Genomic DNA, 20124 nt, shown 5'->3' on the forward strand with positions numbered 1-20124 from the left:
CCAGGCATCCTCTACTGACGGGATGAGGTCAATGTCATTCCAGGATACCCGTGCCAGGTCGATTAGAAAGGCCTGTTCACTGAAGTGTTTTAGGGAGCATTTGACAATGATGAGGGGTGGTCGTTTGACCGCAGAACCATTACGGCTGCAGGCAATGAGGCAGTGATCGCTGAGATATTGGTTGAAAACAGCAGAGGTGTATTTGGAGGGCGAGTTAGTTAGGATAATATCTATGAGGGTGCCCATGTTTACGGATTTGGGTTTGTACCTGGTAGGTTCATAGATAATTTGTGGGAGATTGAGGGCATCAAGCTTAGACTGTAGGATGGCCGGGGTGTTAAGCATGTCCCAGTTTAGGTCACCTAGCAACACGAGCTCAGAAGATAGATGGGGGGCAGAGGGTGGTGTCCAGGGCACAGCTGGGGGCAGAGGGTGGTCTACAACAAGCGACAACGGTGAGAGACTTGTTTCTGGAAAGGTGAATTTTTAGAAGTAGAAGCTCGAATTGTTTTGTTTACAGACCTGGATAGTAAGACAGAACCCTGCAGGCTATCTCTGCAGTAGATTGCAACACGGCCCCCTTTGGCAGTTCTATCGTGGTGGAAAATGTTATAGTTAGGGATGGAAATTTCAGGGGTTTTGGTGGTTTTCCTAAGCCAGGATTCAGACACGGCTAAGACATCCGGGTTGGCAGAATGTGCTAAAGCAGTAAATAAAGCAAACTTAGGGAGTAGGCTTCTAATGTTAACATGCATGAAGCCAAGGATATTACGGTTAAAGAAGTCAACAAATGAGAGCACCTGGGGAGTAGCAGTGGAGCTAGGCACTGCAGGTCCTGGATTAACTTCTTATGGCTGCAGGGGCAGTATTGAGTAGCTGGGATGAAAGGTGCCCAGAGGTGCTCAAAGTAAACTGCCTGCTCTTCAGTCTGAGTTCCTAATATATGCATATTATTATTAGTTAGGGATAGAAAACACTGAAGTTTCTAAAACTGTTTGAATGATGTCTGTGAGTATAACAGAACTCATATGGCAGGCAAAAACCTGAGAAGAAATCCAAACAGGAAGTGGAAAATCTGAGGTTGGTGGATTTTCAATCCAGCCCTTATTGAATACACAGTGGGATATGTTGCACTTCCTAAGGCTTCCACTAGATGTCAACCGTCTTTAGAAACGTGTTTGAGGACTCTACTGTGAAGTGGGACCGAATGAGAGAGGAATGAGTCAGAGGTCTGCCAGCAGTCATGCACTGGTCACGTGCATTTCACATGAGAGGTAGCTGCGTTCCTTTGCTTTTCTGAAGACAAAGGAATTCTCCGGTTGGAATATTATTGAAGTTTTATGTTAAAAACATCATAAAGATTGATTCCATACATCGTTTGACATGTTGCTACGGACAGTAACTGAACTTTTTGACATTTTGTCTGCAACTAGGGAACGCGCTTCATGACTTTGGATTTGTGCTAACAAAAGTAGCTCTTTGGACAAAAATGATGGACATTATCGAACAAATCAAACATTTAATGTGGAACTGGGATTCCTGGGAGTGCATTCTGATGAAGATCATCAAAGGTAAGTTAATATTTATAATGCTATTTATGACTAATGTTGACTACCCAATATGGCGGATATCTTTTTGGCTGCTTTGTTGTCTGAAAGCTGTACTCAGATTATTGCATGGTTTGCTTTTTCCGTAAAGCTTTTTTGAAATCTGACACAGCGGTTGCATTAAGGAGAAGTGTATCTATATTTCCATGTCTAACAATTGTATTTTCATCGACATTTATAATGAGTATTTCTGTAAAATGATCTGGCTCTCTGCAATATCACTGGATGTTTTTGGAACTAGTGAACATAACGCGCCAATGTATACTGAGATTATTTTAATATAAATATGCACTGTATCGAACAAAACATACATGTATTGTGTAACATGAAGTCCTATGAGTGTCATCTGATGAAGATCATCAAAGGTTAGTCATTCATTTTATCTCTATTTGTGCTTTTTGTGACTCCTCTCTTTGGCTGGAAAAATGGCAGTGTTTATTAGCCTATTTGAAATCGGACACTTTGGTGGGATTAACAACAAGATTACCTTTAAAATGGTATACGCTATGTATGTTTGAGGAATTTTAATTATGAGATTTCTGTTGTTTGAATTTGGCGCCCTGCACTTTCACTGGCTGTTGTCATATCAATCCCGTTGACGGCCCGTTATCCCGTTATCAGTCCCGTTGCAGCCCTAAGAAGTTTTAACCTCTACATCACCAGAGAAACAGAGGAGAAGTAGGATAAGGGTACGGCTAAAGGCTGTAAGAACTGGCCGTCTAGCATGTTCGGAACAGAGAGTAAAGGGAGCAGGTTTCTGGGCACGATAGCATAGATTCAAGGCATAAGGTACAGACAAAGGTATGGTAGGAAGAGAGTACATTGGAGGTAAACATAGACATTGAGTAATGATGAGAGAGATATAGTCTCTAGAGATGTTTAAACCATGTGATGTCATCGCATATGTGGGAGGTGGAACATTAAAGCATATTGAGCAGGGCTAGAGGCTCTGCAGTGAAATAAGACAGTAATCACTAACCAGGACAGTAATGGACAAGGCATATTGATATTAGGGAGAGGCATGCATAGCCAAGTGAACATATGGGTCCAGTGAGTGGTTGGGCTGGCTGGGGACACGGCGATTCAGACAGTTAGCAGGCCGGGGCTAGCAGGCTAGCAGGCCGGGGCTAGCAAGCTAGCAGTTAGCAGGCCGGGGCTAGCAAGCTAGCAGGCCGGGGCTAGCAAGCTAGCAGAAGGGCCTTAGAGGGACGTGTCGAACAACATGTCGAACAGGCTTGTTCTGGCCTGTAGCACCAGGTCAGGTGTAACTGTCGTTTCAGGGCTACCATATTTGGCTTACAAGAAAACTCATATTATTGGCTGATCTTGGAAGAGAACACACTCAGGGCCAGGTATAAAAGTGTCATCATACTTCAGATCTGTCTCTAACTGGACATATCAATATATAATGTTGTATTAAATAATTATACAGTATATATATATTTGTTATTGTCAACCATTTGTAATAAGACCATTTACCCAGCAGCATCCTTCCTGCCCATATTAGAAGTAGACGTGGATACATATCACTCTATACACACAGCCATTAGAGCAACAGGGTGTCCAGACTTTAGGTCCAGATCTGATCCTGGAGGGGTTCAAATAAGCAAACGACAACATTTAAAGGCTTTAATATAGCATACAACATGTCTTCATGAACACAAGATGTTTGACTAATTGTATAGGGATGTCATACTGTATGAAGGAACCTTTAAGTGTCCACTGCTTGTGGTCTGTGTTTAGGACTAGAGCAAAGTAACTGGCGAGGTACTGCTCTGTTTCTCCCGTTATGGGAGCAGCCTAGCTGTGTGGAGGTCAAAACTGTAACTAGGCCCCTCAGGAAGATTCAGTGTCGTCTTGGTATACAACTCCAGTGTGTGTGTGTGTGTTAGGGTATTGTCCAGCTGAAAGGTGAAGTCATCTCCCAGCGTCTGGTGGAAAGCAGACTGAACCAGGTTGTCCTCTATGACTTTGGCTGTGCTTTTAGTTCCATTCTGTTCATTTTTTATCCTGAAAACCTCCACAGTCTAGTAGGCAAGTCAGTTAAGAACAAATTCTTATTTACAATGACAGCCTAGGACCAGTGGGTTAACTCGGGCGGCAGGGTAGCCTAGTGGTTAGAGCGTTGGCCTAGTAACAGAAAGGTTGCAAGTTCATATCCCCGAGCTGACAAGGTACAAATCTGTCGTTCTGCCCCTGAACAGGCAGTTAACCCACTGTTCCTAGACCAGTTAACCCACTGTTCCTAGACCAGTTAACCCACTGTTCCTAGACCAGTTAACCCACTGTTCCTAGACCAGTTAACCCACTGTTCCTAGACCAGTTAACCCACTGTTCCTAGACCAGTTAACCCACTGTTCCTAGACCAGTTAACCCACTGTTCCTAGACCAGTTAACCCACTGTTCCTGGACCAGTTAACCCACTGTTCCTGGACCAGTTAATCCACTGTTCCTAGACCAGTTAACCCACTGTTCCTAGACCAGTTAACCCACTGTTCCTGGACCAGTTAACCCACTGTTCCTAGACCAGTTAATCCACTGTTCCTAGACCAGTTAATCCACTGTTCCTAGACCAGTTAATCCACTGTTCCTGGACCAGTTAACCCACTGTTCCTGGACCAGTTAACCCACTGTTCCTAGACCAGTTAACCCACTGTTCCTAGACCAGTTAATCCACTGTTCCTAGACCAGTTAACCCACTGTTCCTAGACCAGTTAACCCACTGTTCCTGGACCAGTTAACCCACTGTTCCTAGACCAGTTAATCCACTGTTCCTAGACCAGTTAATCCACTGTTCCTAGACCAGTTAACCCACTGTTCCTAGACCAGTTAACCCACTGTTCCTAGACCAGTTAACCCACTGTTCCTAGACCAGTTAACCCACTGTTCCTAGACCAGTTAACCCACTGTTCCTAGACCAGTTAACCCACTGTTCCTAGACCAGTTAACCCACTGTTCCTAGACCAGTTAACCCACTGTTCCTAGACCAGTTAACCCACTGTTCCTAGACCAGTTAATCCACTGTTCCTAGACCAGTTAACCCACTGTTCCTAGACCAGTTAACCCACTGTTCCTAGACCAGTTAATCCACTGTTCCTAGACCAGTTAATCCACTGTTCCTAGACCAGTTAACCCACTGTTCCTAGACCAGTTAATCCACTGTTCCTAGACCAGTTAACCCACTGTTCCTAGACCAGTTAACCCACTGTTCCTAGACCAGTTAACCCACTGTTCCTAGACCAGTTAATCCACTGTTCCTAGACCAGTTAATCCACTGTTCCTAGGTCGTCATTGAAAGTAAGAATTTTTTCTTTATTTAACTAGGAAAGTCAGTTAAGAACAAATTCAAATTTTCAATTATGATTTTCTCCCCCCATCCCCCCCCCTTGTCATTTCGTGCTAATTTGATGCCTGATCCCAGATAGCACACAAACTTCTGCCCAACGTAGGCACAATGTAACATTACATTACGAATTGGGAAGATGCAGTTTAGACATAGTTTGTTAATTGGCAAGACGTCTTGCAGACATATTTTTTTTCAGATACTACATTTTAAATGATGCAATTCTACATCGTTTCTACATCGTCCAGACATCAACATTCTATTCTCAAAAGCATTATAGGCTACTCTGCCTCCTCGGGCATTAAGCCTTAGCTAACCCACAAGAACACTTCAAAATGCACAACATTGTTCATATACAGTATTTGGTTACCTCAGGGACTGTCTCTGTATGTTTGTGCATCTTCCTTCAGATATTTACTGGCATAATATTCCTGTTTAGGTGTAACACTGGGTCCTCCAGCTAGTCAGAGAGCTGTCAGCATGTGAGGGTTATAATATTCCTGTTTAGGTGTAACACTGGGTCCTCCAGCTAGTCAGAGAGCTGTCAGCATGTGAGGGTTCCTGAAGTAGGACCAACAGTGTTAAAAGTTCAAGTTGATTTCATTCAGCTTGTTGTTTGAGCGTTTGCTTGAGCCTGTCTGGGAGTGCCAGATGGGTGAGTGGGGTTTGCCAGATGGGTGAGTGGGGTTTGCCAGATGGGTGAGTGGGGTTTGCCAGATGGGTGAGTGGGGTTTGCACTTTTTGGACTATTCCATTGATTGCATTGCACCAGGCAAACTAAATCAAGCACAGCATCTAAAAGACAACAGGCACAGGGTTGGTGCCATCCCCTAGTGCCATTGTGGCCTTGAGCAAGGCATTTAACCCCTAAACTGTTACAAGGGTAAGGCTGTAAAACTGACCCTGTGTTGCTCCTAGCCTGTTGCATTAACAGTCAGGAGGCCGAGTACTGTGACAGTAAAAATACCCCACTTCTCAATTCGCAGTGAAGCATTGTGGGATAATTAGAAGAACAGTGTCACCTTCCATGCCTGAATTTAAGTACGTTTTCACTTAAAGTTCAATACCGTGCACATGTACAGCCATCTGTTTGTTACAGGAAGAGAGCATTCCTTCTGGTTGTAATGTTATGTTTACACAAAGAGAAGTCCTGTTCCTTCCAACTGCCACCCAGAGAACGTAGTAAGATAACTAGCAAGACAAAGATAAAAACGCTCATAGGTTATAGATAGTGCTTTATATTCTCAGATAGACATGATTGGATGGTCCCTTATTACACATTGAATACAACTAGTTTCAATACTGCAACTCCTCAGTGGAACAATACAACGTGGGGTGATCACATTAAAATAGACTTTACACTGCATGTTCCTCTCATGTTTCTTCCCAGATGTAAAACTGAGATTGTAATATGTGACTATTGAAAAACAAACAGAAACGTGTCCTTCTTCATAGCCTAGCATATGAGAAAGCTTATGGAACTAAAATGTCGTTTTACAACTAGACCTACATGTTTTCAGACATTCAACATAGAAAAGCAGATTTCCTGAAGTAAACAGGCAAAAGGAGGATTTCAAGATCACGGTATCCAGAGTCTTATAACATTTTAAAATGACACATTTTAACAAAATGGTGGGCTGGGCCAAGACTGATCAGCTCAACTAACCATTAAAAAGAATATTGTACGAAGAGAATAGTTTCAGTCAATGTAAGGTCAATGCAAACACACAATATAAAACGTTTATTTACCGAATATAAAACATTTACTTACCTAATATATAAAAGTTTACCAAGCTAATCTGTATGAGACATTTAGAGGTGTATGTATCGTACATTTAGCAGAGTAACATGTCAATAAACACACAAAAACTCAACAATATGCTCTCATAGTTACGGCTTCTCCTTTGGTTGGAACGGTCCTTTTTTAAAAGCTATAGATCACAAGAACATCTAAAGCGTTGTTAGTGTGTGATGAGATACAAATTAAATACTGCAGGAATCTTTTGGACTCGTGACAGCGTTACTGAAAAGTGCACGGCTTCCTTCAGTCTTTTCCTAAGTGCATAATTATAATCTGCAATATCACTGTAATAAATAAAAGAGACAAGTTTCACAATATATTTCCCATATACATCCGTTTTTGTTTCTGGAATTGCTTAATTGATGTCCCAGCAATTGAAACAGGTCATTCTCCTAGTGGAGGAAAACCTGCAAAAAAAACAATACCTCTGGTTACATAGACTGCAGAACATTAAAGTAGAGCCCAATATTCTGTCCTTTGTCCCTCAGTATGCACTGCTTTTACTGGTAATTACTGGTATAATAAATATTGTGGAAACTGTCTAGCCCGTACCTACACCTATCCAATACTTTATATATGGGGAGTAGTGAACAAGTGCACACTTCAGGAGATTTGTAGTTACATAGCATTTATACTGCATGAATACATAGGAACACACCTAAACAGGTATTTAGAGCAAAAAGATTCAAATATTTAGCTGATTCTGAGAAGCGTTAGCTAGCCTACCTGTTTCCAGTTGGTTGGATGAGTAATAGATGTCCTTTAGCCTAGCTAGCCTACCTGTTTCCAGTTGGTTGGATGAGTAATAAAGATGTATTTTAGTTTAGCTAGCCTACCTGTTTCCAATTGGTTGGATGAGTAATACAGATGTACTTTAGCCTAGCTAGCCTACCTGTTTCCAGTTGGTTGGATGAGTAATATAGATGTCCTTTAGCCTAGCTAGCCTACCTGTTTCCAGTTGGTTGGATGAGTAATATAGATGTCCTTTAGCCTAGCTAGCCTACCTGTTTTCAGTTGGTTGGATGAGTAATACAGATGTCCTTTAGCTTAGCTAGCCTACCTGTTTTCAGTTGGTTGGATGAGTAATACAGATGTCCTTTAGCCTAGCTAGCCTACCTGTTTCCAGTTGGTTGGATGAGTAATATAGATGTCCTTTAGCCTAGCTAGCCTACCTGTTTCCAGTTGGTTGGATGAGTAATATAGATGTCCTTTAGCCTAGCTAGCCTACCTGTTTTCAGTTGGTTGGATGAGTAATACAGATGTCCTTTAGCTTAGCTAGCCTACCTGTTTTCAGTTGGTTGGATGAGTAATACAGATGTCCTTTAGCCTAGCTAGCCTACCTGTTTCCAATTGGTTGGATGAGTAATAGATGTCCTTTAGCCTAGCTAGCCTACCTGTTTCCAATTGGTTGGATGAGTAATAGATGTCCTTTAGCTTAGCTAGCCTACCTGTTTCCAATTGTTTGGATGAGTAATATAGATGTCCTTTAGCCTAGCTAGCCTACCTGTTTCCAGTTGGTTGGATGAGTAATACAGATGTACTTTAGCCTAGCTAGCCTACCTGTTTCCAATTGGTTTGATGAGTAATACAGATGTCCTTTAGCCTAGCTAGCCTACCTGTTTCCAATTGGTTGGATGAATAATACAGATGTCCTTTAGCCTAGATCTGGAGGTTGATGAAGGGAGCGAACCCCACCACATCCTGCAGTATCACCAGGGAAATAGACAGACAACAACAATACATTATAGATGATACTTCATATCCTTTCAGATGGAAATTTTGTACGGTCCTTACAGTACAATTGCTTTCATCAATGCCTCAGTGAAACAATACAAGACACTGTGTTCAGCCATTCACATTAAAACGTATAGGGTACCAGATGTTCTTAAGTGTTAAAACTGTGGGGGGGGGGGGGGGGGGGGGTAGTAATGACAGTAGTAATTGTACATGAGTGCGTCCTTCGCCCTCATACCTGCAGCAGCACAAGGGCCCTCTGTAGTGGTGGCTCCACGTCAATCTCAACGTTCCTCTTCCGCAGGGGGTCCAGACTGGACTCAGTCACGTTGTGACAGTGGTTCACCTTCAGAGACTGCAGCTTGGGGCAGTACTCTGCAACAGTCCTGCCACGCACACACACACAGCAGGAGCAAAAGGTGTAAGGACAGGTTTCCCAGTGGATATCAAAGTAGGAGTGCCAGTCTCCCCTTCATCCAAAGCAAGCTGGAGCAGGATGTACTCTGCGACCGTCCTGGACACAGCACGAAGAGGGTTCTTACAGGTGTGCCATTGCAGATGATCTAAAAAATGTGTCATGACATTACCCTGTTGGGTGAGGTTTATGACCCCCCCCCTCCCCTCCCCTCCCCCATAAATACCTTTTCTCTCTCTACTCTACAGAATGGACTCTTGGAAAGCCTTTTTTTAACATAGAGATAATATGGTAACATCAAAAGGTTGGGGAATGGGACAATATTTATGTAATCCAACCAGTTGAAAGTGTCCGTTGTTACTTAAAGAATATGATGTCAGATCAGTTGTCGTCTGGGACATTATTACTGATGATAGGATGACATAAATTCTATCTTGGAAAGTCTACACATTCTAGTTATCAGATTCACATGAAATTGTTATGCAATTGAAATGTTTAAATATGAAACTATTTGTGAAAATATTAAAATGTAATTTTATCTTTCTAAATGAGAGAATTGTTTTCATAAGTCATTTTATGCTCACTCAGTGGCCACGCCCAACTGTCTGGAGAGGGATGAAACATGTCCTTCTCTTCCCCAGTATAAAGCCTAGACTAGTATATGAACCTGACTAGAACCTGACTAGTATATCAACTTGACTAGTATAGGATCCTGACTAGAACCTGTACCAGACTAGCATGTGAACCAAACTAGGTAATGAACCAGACTAGAACCTGGCTAGTACATGAACCTGGTTAGTACATTAACCTGACTAGTACATGAACCAGACTAGAACCTGACTAGTATATGAACCTGACTAGTATATGAACCTGACTAGTATATGAACCTGACTAGTATATGAACCAGACTAGTACATGAACCAGACTAGTACATGAACCAGACTAGTACATGAACCAGACTAGTATATGAACCTGACTAGCATATGATCCTGACTAGCATATGATCCTGACGAGTATATTAACCTGCCTTGTACACGAACCTGACTGGTATATCAACCTGACTAGTATATGATCCTGACTAGAAGCTGATTAGTATATTAACCTGACTAAATATATGAACCTGACTAGAGCCTAAATAGTATATAACCCTGACTAGTATATTAACCTGACTAGTATACAGACCTGACTAAGTATATTAACCTGACTAAGTATATGAACCTGACTAGAACCTAAATAGTATATATGACTAGTATATAGATAACCTACATTAGCAAAATACAAACACACACAGACAGAGAGAGATGATACCAATGATTTGAGCAGTCAGTGTATCAAAACAACAGTACCTGATGGAGTCGTTCCTAACCCTCAGGCAGCCTGTCAGGTCCAGCTGTTCCAGCTCCCTGCAGTTCTTGGCCACTTCCTCCACAGACACGTCTGTAATGTTGGCGTTGACCGCCACAGACAGCGACCTCATCTTCAGACACTTCTTGGATAAATAGCAGATGGCCTCGTCTTTGAGCTGGCGGCAGGCAGTCAGGTCGATGGACCTCAGGCCCCCACAGTGGTCAGCCAGGCTGCGTATGGACAGGCTGTCCACCCATTCACAGTGGGCCAGGCCCAGGTACTGCAGGTGTGTGCAGCTCAACGACACCGCTACTAAGGAGTGACGGGTCAGCCGGTCACATCCCCTCATGTCTACTCTCAGCAGGTGCTGGTTCTGGCCAATCACAGGCAGCAGCTCCGTGTCTGTCACCCAATCAGAGCAGTTCTGGACGGACAAGTTCTGTAGGACTTTGTTGTCCCTTAGTATGTTGCAGAATGCCTCCTTGGGAAGGCTAGGCCCTATCTGTGAACATTACAGGAGTGTGATCTAAAACTGAGTATTAGGCTAAATAGTGTATGAGCATTTAAGTACAAGAAACTGTAAGGAAATCCTGAAATAAATAGAATGGGTCATGTGTGGCCTACCTGTGTGAGGTCAAAGGTGCGACAGTTGGCCAGGTACACCTGGATGAGGGCATAGAACTGCTTGCTCACTCTCTGTAGCCGCACCAGCTGGCGTAATGGCAGGTAGCAGAAGATGTGCGTTACCAACACATCCTCCCAGGGCAAATCCAAGAGGTGACATCTGCCAACAGACATTTCAAACTTGATCAACTGATGAACAAGTTAATGGACAAATTTAGCACAGTCACACATCAACGTCTGCCTCGCGTTCGAACTAGCTCTACAAAGATTGATGGCTAGATATGTAGCTAGCTAGCTCAAGCGTAAAGCATGTGATGATTCTGCAGGACATGCATTCTCCAACTGCCGTAGCAAACTACAGTAGTAAGAATAGGTAACTAACGGTTAGCAAGTTCTGCTGACACGTTTTTATTGTAACGTTAAAACAAAAATACGTGCTTACAAAATACATACTTGCAACACTCTGTTTCCGCATCCATTTTGAATCCGCAGAAATATGCGAGATAGCTACATGTACAACGACAGTTTGTTAGCTATCTTGTGAGCCTTGGTTGAAGCTTTCTGGATCAGCGACAGCTTTTTTTTGTCTGTATTCCCAAACTTCCGGGTTCGGACACTGGGTACGTTCCAGAATGCAGAGTCAACCTCTCTGCGCAGGAATAGGGAATCTATATCTCAGTAAATGTGTTTGTTTTGGGAGAAATAAAGCTGAGAAAAAGAATACATTGGAGTAGTTATTGATGGTCTTTGACAAGTATGTGCGATATTTTGGTTAAAAAAAATATACGACCGAGCGTTAGGATCCAAGTGACATTCGACGCCTGTGGATTTTACCGATACGCACCCCCGGTCAATGTCTGTTACACGAGAGGAATAATATCTTTGCTGTAACCGCTCCAAACAAGGAAAAGCATCGTTTTTCTTTTGTCATATTGGCAATCGTAGGAATGACTTGATCAGTTCTTTATCAGAAGGAATTATTTTTATTATCCAATGGTTGCTCACAATGTGAAGAGCTTTGATTCATGTCAGTAAATAAAAAGTGTTCTACAAATGCAATGTATTATGTATGGCAAACAAAAGGTATAGGCCAATCTTTGACACAGCAATAACCAATAGGCTCAATTAATGAAATATTAAATTCCATCTAAGCTTTGGTTATGTTGACCATACTTAATTCTCTACCATGTATAAAATAATCAATAATATGACGATATAGTACTTTATTTTTATTGTAAAATAGATCATATGTCCTATAGTGACCCCAGGAACGGCACCAATATTAGTATTTATTAGTATATTATTAGTATTTCCAAGATATGCATCAAGTGAATAAGGAGAGATAACCAATGACTAACTGTCACTAACATGATCTGCATGCCCATGCAAACTGCTGAACAAATACCCATCCTGTCAATTCATCTCTTAGCATGCAGCGACACAATGGAGTCAACCACGCTGAACAACTGCTGAGCCTATAGTTATGGTTCTCTGAATGAGGAGGACCAACCGGGTGGCTTTAGTGAATACCCACCGCTGACTGCTCTGCTCTGGATAAAGGCCTCAAGCTAAAGAAGAAGTAGAACCTCTAATGGCGTGCGTTAAATCAATCTATGATTTCAGCGCTGAGACCTTGAACGGTCAGAGCGTTCCTCTCGGTATCTACAGGGGCAAGGTGCTCCTCATTGTCAACCTGGCCACCTTCTGAGGGTCAACGATAGAGGAGGTAGGCTAACGAGGATTCATGGTGCTAGCCTATACAGGCTAAAAGCCTAATGCTGGCATAGGCCAAACCTTTGATTGTGTTGTAGTATTAGAGATATTCTAGAGTCAGCCCAAGGGGAATGTTGAGGTGGTGTTCTAATTGTATGTGTCATCCTAACAGTACCACAGAATGAATGCACTCATGGAAATGTTTGGTGACCTCAACTTCACTGTCCTGGGATTCCCCTGCAATCAGTTTGGTCTTCAGGCACCTGGTAAGAGAGTCTTTTTGAAATAACAATAAAGGTTTTTGATCTGTTGTAACTTACAGGCCTACTTTGTCTCTAGGAGTAATGCTATGTGTCAAAACGCTCATGTGTGGGCTCCCGAGTGGCGCATCGGTCTAAAGCACTGCATCTCACTACAGACCCTGGTTCAATTCCAGGCTGTATCACAACCAGTTGTGATTGGGAGTCCCAAAGGGTGGCGAACAATTAGCCCATTGTCGTCCTGGTTAGGGGTAGGCCGTCATTGTAAATAAGAATCTGTTCTTAAATGACTTGCCAAGTTAAATAGTATGCTTGTTTGTCATGCGTGATGACGAGACCAGTCTGTTTTTATAAATGCCTCTGTTTCAGAACTAATAAGCTCACTGGTCTGTTGCATTTGTTGTTGTTTCTTCCTTCAGAGGTAAATCATGAAACCCTCAACCTTCTCAAGTATGTAAGGCCAGGTGGGGGGTTTGTCCCCAAGTTCCCTGTGTTTGGCAAGATCGAGGTCAATGGGTTGAATGAAGAACCTCTTTTCGCCTATCTCAAGGTAGTATATTTGACATGTCCTCTTTTCGCCCTCTCAAGGTAGTATATTTGACCTGTCCTCTTTTCGCCTATCTCAAGGTAGTATATTTGACATGTCCTCTTTTCGCCTATCTCAAGGTAGTATATTTGACCTGTCCTCTTTTCGCCTATCTCAAGGTAGTATATTTGACATGTCCTCTTTTCGCCTATCTCAAGGTAGTATATTTGACATGTCCTCTTTTCGCCTATCTCAAGGTAGTATATTTGACATGTCCTTATGCACTATTATGTACTGCACTCTGGGGGCAAGTTGAATACCTTATGGACATTAGACCTCACTAACAGCATTTGTTAATGTCTTGTACAACAGGAGTCTTTGCCCTATGTGAACCCTGTCATAGGAGATATAAAGAAGTTCTACTGGTCACCCATCAAAGTCAACGACATTCGCTGGAACTTTGAGAAGTTTCTAATCGATTCTGATGGGGCGCCTTTCAGGCGGTAAGTTAAACACATGAATGAAAAATGATTTGACAGTATATATAAAATGTATCACTCATTCATGCATTCATTCATAGAATTAATTAATTAATTAACAAATAAGATTTGAAAATACTTAATGTCCTATTCTATAATGGCCTCCCCTTTTCCCCAGTTATGAACTTCATGGCCCTACTGATAAAGTGGAAAAAGACATTGCAGGCCTACTATAAATGGAGTAATCTGTTCCCTTTATGGCTGTCAAGAAAGTGGGTCCTTCATCAGCAGAGGCAGAGTGACGATCCCTCAGTAAATGCAGACTAAATGCAGCTGAGCTGGATCTGATGGAGAAGGGAGAAGGACTCTGAGTTTCAGTGCATTCACTCAGAATATCAGATCCCTCCAGCCCCTGTTGGTGACCAGTAGGCATATCACTATGGTCTCAATATAACTAACTACTCCCTTTTGTTATTGTTGCAAAAGAGAGGAAGTCAATAAATCTTTTGGCTGAAATCTTAAAATGTGTTGTCCATTTAATTGTTTAACATTGTTAAAACAACATTTGTAGGCTACAGTAGGAGAAACCCAAGTCTCCAGCTGCATAGAAACTCAAGCCTACTTGTATGGAAGGATATACAATATACACAATTTAACCGAGCACTGTGGATGTTTGAGAATAAAATACAATTCACTATTTGGATTGTTTTATGCTTGACATTTCTATACTTTGACATTTTTACGATCAAAGAGACTGCTATTCTGTAAAAAATACCCCCTTTTTTAAAGGTGGTAATGATGGTAGACAAGGAAGAAAAGTGGAATATGTTTTGAGTGAATATGGAATGGAGGATATCACAGAACCTTTGGAAAAGCTACAGAAGGAAATTGAACGTGACGAGAGTGAGGTTGAATTAACTGCGGTGGCAGGTGGTGTGGTGAGGGAGCTTGGCGTCACGTGTAAAAACAGGGACACGTCCTCCAGTAGCTCAGAGATGGAACCTGAGAGTGAGGATGCAGTATGGGGAGGACCGCCGAGTTTGAATAAAGTAGAATCTGGTCCAGTAGGACTGACATTTTTGGAGAAAGTGGACGCTTGCCTTTTGGCGGATCCATTTGTATTTTCGGGGTGGGTGAGAAAGGATTAAAGAAACTAGTATTGGACTTGTGATATTTTTGTGTGTCTCTTCTGATCAGTGGGAGCAGGCGCTCCGTGTCACGCAATTTGAGTCAAGATGTGTTTCTTGCTTTGCTCTTAGTAACAGGACACCATTGAAAGGAGTGATTTCTCGGGTAGCGTTAAGTGTGGAGATGGAGCGATTGAAGTTGACGATTCCTGGTGTTTGTGACGCCCGCCGTGTGACGCCCGCCGTGAAGGTATGCTGTGACTGGCTTCACTCTCCTGTGCAGTAGATGGCGGTGTATGCACCTTCAAGTTAGATGCAATCCACCAACCAAATCCCAAAGAAGAAGAAGCGAAGAAAAAAAAAAGAAAAAAACATTGGATTTCCCGAAGTTGTCACCGAACGCATGCGTATTTCACTGTTCAATGTCACCGCAACAATTGAACATGGCTGCCGTGGGTTTCAGAAATTGGGCTCGAGCTCTTTCCAAGGGGAAACAGCCAGGCTTCTCGGCGCTTTTCTCCCAAATCAGAGCAGGTTGGTTCATGGATCTTTATCGTTGTACAAATGCAAAATGCCTGCATCACGTTGGAATGGAAGTTAGAACATGCCAGGCAAAGTGTCGCTAACCTTGAGCTAGCCTACAACAGAGCTGCATCTCGTTCAGTGGTTTACTAACGTTAGTGAAAGCTTCATTCAGTATTATGTAGCTAACGGTCTACGATCAAATATTAGGCTAGATCCCATACACGGTTACCTGGCCAGCCAACGTTACTGCCTTTGGATAACTTGTGCAAGTAGCTACGCTAGGTATATACTGTAAATTTCTTAAAGCAATTCCTAACGTTACTCTCAAACGGCTAGTTAGCTAACAATCCCACTCTGGTTGATCATGGGGCTAAATGGTACTGTATTAACTTCTTTCCAAATGTTGTATAGCCTCTGGACCTTCCAAGGGCATGCTGCCAGGGCCATACCCCCAAACGCCCGAGGAGAGAGCAGCTGCAGCGAAGAAGTACAACATGAGAGTGGAGGATTATGAACCAATCCCGGATAATGGCGAGGGGTAAGGAAGCGGGGTCGCGTGGATAAGGAAGGGCACACATGCTATTGTTTTCATGTCATCTATACACCACCCCATTACAGCAGGAGCTATGTTGCTTTGCCAGACAACTAGCAAATTGATTTGGTAATTCAACCTGTGGGTTGAACTCACTGAAATGACTGAGGCTCTGCATCCCAAACGGTTTACAATTCCCTACATAGGGCACTAGTTTTGACCAGAGCCCTATGGGATGCACTATATATAAGGTATGAGAACCAATATTGGACAGCAATGGGAGTTTTAACGTTTCAGGATATGTGCATTACCTAAGGTTATTCACCTACACACTTTTTTTTGTTCCTGTTGTGTTTCTGTAGGTATGGAGACTACCCACAATTGCCAGACAGATCCCAGCATGAGAGAGACCCCTGGTATTCCTGGGACCATCCAGACCTGAGGAGGAACTGGGGGGAGGCGGTAAGATAGAGGAGGAACTGGGGGGAGGCGGTAAGATAGAGGAGGAACTGGGGGGAGGCGGTAAGATAGAGGAGGAACTGGGGGGAGGCGGTAAGATAGAGGAGGAACTGGGGGGAGGCGGTAAGATAGAGGAGGAACTGGGGGGAGGCGGTAAGATAGAGGAGGAACTGGGGGGAGGCGGTAAGATAGAGGAGGAACTGGGGGGAGGCGGTAAGATAGAGGAGGAACTGGGGGGAGGCGGTAAGATAGAGGAGGAACTGGGGGGAGGCGGTAAGATAGAGGAGGAACTGGGGGGGAGACTAATAGTGTTGTCAAGATACAGTATCAGATCTCACTCTACTTACACTGAACAAAAATATAAATGCAACATGTAAAAGATTGGTTTCATATGCACAAGGTAGTAAAAAATTTTTATTTTTAAATGCATATTTCCAATTTTGATCATTTGTTTACATCCCTGTTATTGAGCATTTCTTCTTTGCCAAGATAATCCATCCACCTGACAGGTGTGACATATCAAGAAGCTGATTAAACAGCATGAGCATTACAAAGGTACACCTTGTGCTGGGGACAATAAATGGCCACTAAAATGTACAGTTTTTTCACACAACACAATGCCACAGATGTCTCAAGTTTTGAGGGAGTGTGCAGTTGGTATGCTGACTGCAGGAATCTCCACCAGTGTTATGTTAATTTCTCTACCATAAGCCGCTTCAATGTCATTTTAGAGAATTTTGCAGTACTTCCAACTGGGCTCACAGCCGCTAACCACGCAAGCCCAGGACCTCCACATCCGGCCTCTTCACCTGTGGGATCGTCTGAGACCAGCCACCCGTACAGCTGATGAAACTGTGGGTTTGCACAAACAAAGAATATCTGCACAAGCTGTCAGAAACCGTCTCAGGGAAGCTCATCTTCGTGCTTGTTGTCCTCAACAGGGCCTTGACCTGACTGCAGTTTGGTGTTGTAACTGACTTCAGTGGGCAGATGGCCACTGGGAAAGAGGGGGAGGTGTGCTCTTCACGGGTGAATATCGGTTTCAACTGTACCGGGCAGATGTATGGCGTTGTGTGGGCGAGCGTTTTTTTGTTGTGAACAGAGTGCCCCATGGTGTGGTTATGGTATAGGCAGGCATAAGCTACGGACAATGAACACAATTGCATTTAATCAAAGGCCATTTTGAATGCACAGAGATACCGTGCTGCAATCCTGAGGTCCATTGTCGTGCCATTCATCTGCCGCCATCACCTCATGTTCCAGCATGATAATGCACAGCCCCATGTTACAAGGATCTGTACACTTCCTGGAGGCTGAAAATGTCCCCGTTCTTCCATTGCCTGCATACTCACCAGACATGTCACCCGTTGAGCATGTTTGGGATGCTCTGGATCCACGTGTACGACAGAGTGTTCCAGTTCCTGCCAATATCCAGCAACTTCACATATCCATTGAAGAGGAGTGGAACAACATTCCACAGGCCACAATCGACAGCCTGATCAACTCTATGTGAAGGAGATGTCGTGCTGCATGAGGCAAGTGGTGGTCACACCAGATACTGACTGGTTTTCTGATCCACACTCCAACCTTTTTTTGGTAAGGGCGTTTGTGACCAACATATGTATATCTGTATTCCCAGGCATGTGAAATCCATAGATCAGGGCTTAATTTATTTCTTTTTCAGTGTATATTAAAAATAAAAGACATCTGCCTACAAGTATCGTGACTACACAACTGACTGCTAAGACTATATATTAGGTCTGGGATCAATACCAGTATCCCGATACTTGTTTAGTATCGCAACAAGAAAACAACACAAAGCAGATTAACTAATTTAGGAAAACGGCGCTAATGTTGGAAACAAACATGTTACCCAGAGTCACATTTTGTATTTATTTTCCAAGCTATAGCACAACATTTTACACAAAGCAGGTTTTTATAAAGAGCCAAAGAGTTTGAGGTGCTTTGTGTAAATGTTTTGCCATGGGAAAATATGACAATACTGGTATTGTTACAGCCCTACTGTGTATTATTCACAGTGCGCCACTTGTTGTTTACTGTAAAGTATTGTGTACATTTATGCACGTAGACATTTGAAATGGCAGGAAGTGAATGTGTGTAAGCTACGACTCATTATTTGCTCATGTATTTCCCCCCTGACTCATTGACAGTGGGTTCTCGCCTGTTGCATGTTTTTGTTCTAGATCCACTGGGATTTTGACATGTTCATCAGGAATCGAGTGGACACGTCGCCCAGCCCTGTGGCCTGGCACACCATGTGCAAACATCTGTTTGGTTTCGTTGGATTCATGCTGCTGATGTTCTACCTTGGGGAGAAGTTTCCATCTTACCAGCCTGTGGTAAGTATTGCATTGAGCAAAGCATCAGTCTTTGTCTCCGTTGTAATCGCTGTTGTAACCCCCTAAGATGTCACAGACCAGAAGATAATATAATGATGTCTTTCCTGTTGTAACCCCCTAAGATGTCACAGACCAGAAGATAATATAATGATGTCTTTCCCGTTGTAACCCCCTAAGATGTCACAGACCAGAAGATAATATAATGATGTCTTTCCTGTTGTATTGAAACCCTTTCCCATTTTGGTATCTCAAGACCTTTTTTACTATGACGGCAGGGTAGTCTAGTGGTTAGAGCGTTGGACTAGTAACCGGAAGGTTGCAGGTTCAAACCCCCGAGTGGACAAATCTGTCGTTCTGCCCCTGAACAGGCAGTTAACCCACTGTTCCTAGGCCGTCATTGAAAATAAGAATTTGTTCTTAACTGACTTGCCAAGTTACATAAAGGTAAAAAATAAAATATTAAAAATCTGGATTTGAGAAGGACTTATCCAATAACAGCCTTTGGGTCTACCCCTCATATGTGTCCCGTGGACACTAACATTGGATTTTACAGTTGGAGCAACAGATCTGATCCCTGAATACAGTTTAATGACGGGTGTACACGGAGTCGGAGATGATGCTACTGCTGTTAGTGTTCACATTTGTTTCCTTGCCCTGCTACCAATTCAATAGTAATTGGTAACTGAAGTGCATTTATCATATTCCAACATATTTTGCTATTTCATTTCCATATGATATATTTCTGGTATTTATTGAGCACACACTCACCAAACACATGTTTTTAAAAAGTACAAAGGTCTTCAAATGTCCTCTTCTGTAGGAAAGGTGAATAGGTACATCCTGTCTGATGCCCCCTGTTAGGTCATCCCTGTTCTCTATTCCAGGCACCCAAACAATATCCTTACAGCAACCTGCACCTAGAGAGAGGAGAGGATCCCGAGAAACAACCTGAAGAAGTCAAACATTTTAACATTTAAATATCTGCTTCTCTAAATGTGTATATTTCTGTCTAATAAAGAGTTATTCGTGTGACTTCAGTCACATTCCTTGATCTTTGACCTAGATCTTATTCTTTGGAAAGCTACTCCTTCTAAATCACTTTTAAGATCGAATGGCTTTTCAAACTTTAAAACGTGCAACTCTGGAATAGGTTGCTTGTGTACAACTTTGATATCACTTATCTGTATCGTCGCCTGTTTCCCGTGGCTCTCTCTCTCTCATGTTTCCCATGCCAATAAAGCCCTTGAATTGAATTGAATTGAGAGAGAGAGA

The 20124-nt window shown here is 42.8% G+C and overlaps 1 protein-coding gene and 2 pseudogenes across 2 annotated transcripts; 2 read left to right on the forward strand and 1 right to left on the reverse strand.

Moving 5' to 3' along the window:
- Positions 1-6168: 6168 nt before the first annotated feature.
- LOC139382057 (F-box/LRR-repeat protein 15) lies at positions 6169-11579 on the reverse strand. Of its 2 annotated transcripts, none has more exons than XM_071126025.1 (6): positions 11325-11579; positions 10872-11031; positions 10247-10749; positions 8724-8871; positions 8368-8452; positions 6169-7035 (listed from the first exon to the last, which is right to left on the reverse strand). In XM_071126025.1, exons 1-5 carry the CDS (start codon positions 11348-11350, stop codon positions 8411-8413), a joined length of 879 nt encoding a protein of 292 aa, XP_070982126.1. In that variant the 5' UTR covers positions 11351-11579; the 3' UTR covers positions 6169-7035; positions 8368-8410. The 2 variants fall into 2 exon arrangements, with proteins under 2 accessions (XP_070982126.1, XP_070982125.1); XM_071126024.1 differs by having other exon boundaries at positions 6169-7158; positions 11325-11489.
- Positions 11580-12381: 802 nt separating this feature from the next.
- LOC139382059 (glutathione peroxidase 1-like) lies at positions 12382-14351 on the forward strand (annotated as a pseudogene).
- Positions 14352-15379: 1028 nt separating this feature from the next.
- On the forward strand, positions 15380-19903 carry LOC139382060 (NADH dehydrogenase [ubiquinone] 1 beta subcomplex subunit 8, mitochondrial-like; annotated as a pseudogene).
- Positions 19904-20124: the final 221 nt, after the last annotated feature.

Source organism: Oncorhynchus clarkii, chromosome 23 (assembly GCF_045791955.1).
Source record: "Oncorhynchus clarkii lewisi isolate Uvic-CL-2024 chromosome 23, UVic_Ocla_1.0, whole genome shotgun sequence".
Taxonomy (NCBI): Eukaryota; Metazoa; Chordata; class Actinopteri; order Salmoniformes; family Salmonidae; genus Oncorhynchus; species Oncorhynchus clarkii.